The sequence below is a fragment of the Penaeus monodon genome, chromosome 1 (assembly GCF_015228065.2).
Source record: "Penaeus monodon isolate SGIC_2016 chromosome 1, NSTDA_Pmon_1, whole genome shotgun sequence".
Lineage (NCBI taxonomy): Eukaryota > Metazoa > Arthropoda > Malacostraca > Decapoda > Penaeidae > Penaeus > Penaeus monodon.
In genome coordinates, this window is record NC_051386.1 from 55,832,727 (window position 1) to 55,835,226 (window position 2,500).

Here is a 2,500-nt window from a genome sequence, read left to right on the forward strand (position 1 = left end):
AAAAACAAACACTATCTACAACACCTATTCTTCCTCAGTATTTGCCTTACCCACCTGCCAAATAGGCCTATAAACAAATCAACTTTTACTTACACTCCCATACATCTCGGCAGGAACGTGACAGGCTAACTTCGCCGCCTCGCCAGGTTGGACGGCTGTTACGCTGTTGTTGCCTCCAATGCCGCCCACGTCACTGCCGCCCATGTCCGACCTGCCTCCTGCTGCGCCGTCGCCAGCCACCGCCGACAGGAGGGCTGCTACTGCGGGGGAAAGGAAGCTGGTTAAGAGCGGAGGCTGCTTGGGGGTCGAGTGAGATGGTTTGGAGTGTGTGTTTGTGTGTTTGTTGGTTTGTGTGTTTATTTGTGTGTATGTGTGTGTTTGTTTGTGTGTTTGTTGGTTTGTGTGTTTGTTTGTGTGTGTGTGTATGTATCAATGTCCGTGTATATACGTATCCGTATATGTCTATGTACATACACAAACGTATATATATGCGCGCGCGCACACACGCACACGCACACACACACACACACACACATACACACACACACACACACACACACACACACACACACACACACACACACACACACACACACACACACACACACATATATCCCCAACACCACACTCCTACCTCCCCCTCCCCCCCACAACACCCCCACCCCCATTTCCCCCCACACAACACACCCACCACACACACATATCCATGTAGGCATATTACCGCAACACATATAAATCCCCCGATATTCACCGGGTTTGGTTTCGTGGGAAAACAGTATAAATCCCGAATTCGTGAATATCAATACAGAAGGCTTACGGGCACAGGGGTAGGGGAAGGGGTTGGGTGAGGGAAAGCGGACAGCGTACACGAAACCGTAATGATTTTATGTGAAATGGAAGAGGAAATGTCTATGAAGGGGAACTAAAAGATTATTTGGTAAAAGAAAGAAAGAAAGAAAGAAAGAAAGAAAGAAAAACTGTTGAGATACAGGTTGTGAGAATTAGCAAAGGATGTAACGACATAACAGTGCGAAATAAAGCAGACATACATCAAGTAATATATGATTAAACTGCTTGTTCTTTAATCAGCGAGGAAAGAAAATGAATCTTCTTTACGAGATCTGTCTCAGTCGATATTGCATAATGTTAATTAAATGTCCTTTTCATTCCCCGAACCACTGTAATAATTAACTGAATGTCTCACTGCATGTCAACTATTCTTAAAAGTACATTAGAATTAGACATATCTCTCCGAAGATTTATTTTGTTTATACGGTTATCACTAAGGTCTCTTTAGATTCAAAAAGACACGAGGCGACCAAGATGGCTGACAAAATTCGAAAAGCTTTCACACCAGAAACGAAAATGACATCAGTAATCAAATTCTCATCCTCGGTTAATAGCAGAAGAAAATGAGAGATAAAGATGAAAAGAAAAGAGAATGAGAAAAGACGAAAAGAATGAATAGCATCGCTCTGCATTGCTCTTCTGTTTTCTTTTGGCAATACCACCGCGACTGGCAGGAAAAAAAAAGTACAAAATGAAGTTGCCATTAGATGTCTGTTTCGTCTTTTCCCTTGATATGCAACGTGGCTTTGTGCAAACTCGATACCGTGTTAGCAGGCCACTAAACAAAGTGGCTGAATTTAATGTTTCAATATTCGTATCTTGCTAGCAGGTCAGCTAAGCAAGGTGGTTGAATTTGGTATTTCAATATTCATATCTTGCTGACAGGTTAACTCAGTGACTGAAAATAAAATTCCAGTGTTTATATCTTGCCGGGGCTGTTTCTTCATTAGCTAAATCAAATCTGGGAAAAGCATGATATGAATTAAGTCCCACCTTTGGATGACCTCAAACTTCTGGATAGCGATAGTACATAGTATACAGTATATGCTTTTATAAAAAATGAATAAATCAAAGAGATCAATGAAATAATTTAAAAGTCTCGCTGAACCAGTAAAATCAATTAAAAAGTGCCATTGAAACGAAGCTATTGGAAGAGCAAATCCATATTGAATACATCCTGGTTCTCATTGGAAAAACGTATGGTGCTATCTATGGTGACGCCTCTTAGTTCAGCATTATGTAAACATTTCAGAAGAATCTCTTTTAATAAGGCTCATGGGTAAAGGAATCCTATAGCGGTAGAATAAAACATTTAATTCAAAACTTTGAGTATTTTTCACATTTTTAAAAAAAATTTGTTTTGTTTTGTTTGCTTTTATTAACAACGCAAAAGAATACGTAACCAGGACGCGACTCCAGGTAAGGTTAACCCGAGCATCTTATACCCATCGCCATTTTCAGGAATTTTCTCCTGTTTGTCTTACCAGATGGCGCTGGGAGAACGAAATCGGATTTAAGGGACTTGCGGTGCTTTGAGAAATGCAAAGAATGTTGGAATCAATACGTGCGAACCCACCTTTATGAGGTATTTGTGAGAAACTTACGTGCAGTTTCAGAAAATGTTACGTGTAAGATCGTACGATTTAGAGAC

At 40.7% G+C, this 2,500-nt stretch overlaps 1 protein-coding gene across 1 annotated transcript in view; it reads right to left on the minus strand.

Annotated features, from left to right (window-relative positions):
* The window catches only part of LOC119577119, a 46,713-nt gene that overhangs the window by 5,291 nt on the left and 38,922 nt on the right, over window positions 1-2,500 (minus strand). Inside the window, exon 3 of the mRNA XM_037924808.1 lies at window positions 94-260. Within this exon, the coding sequence (XP_037780736.1) occupies window positions 94-260 (167 nt within the window). The remainder of the gene's footprint in view (window positions 1-93; window positions 261-2,500) is intronic.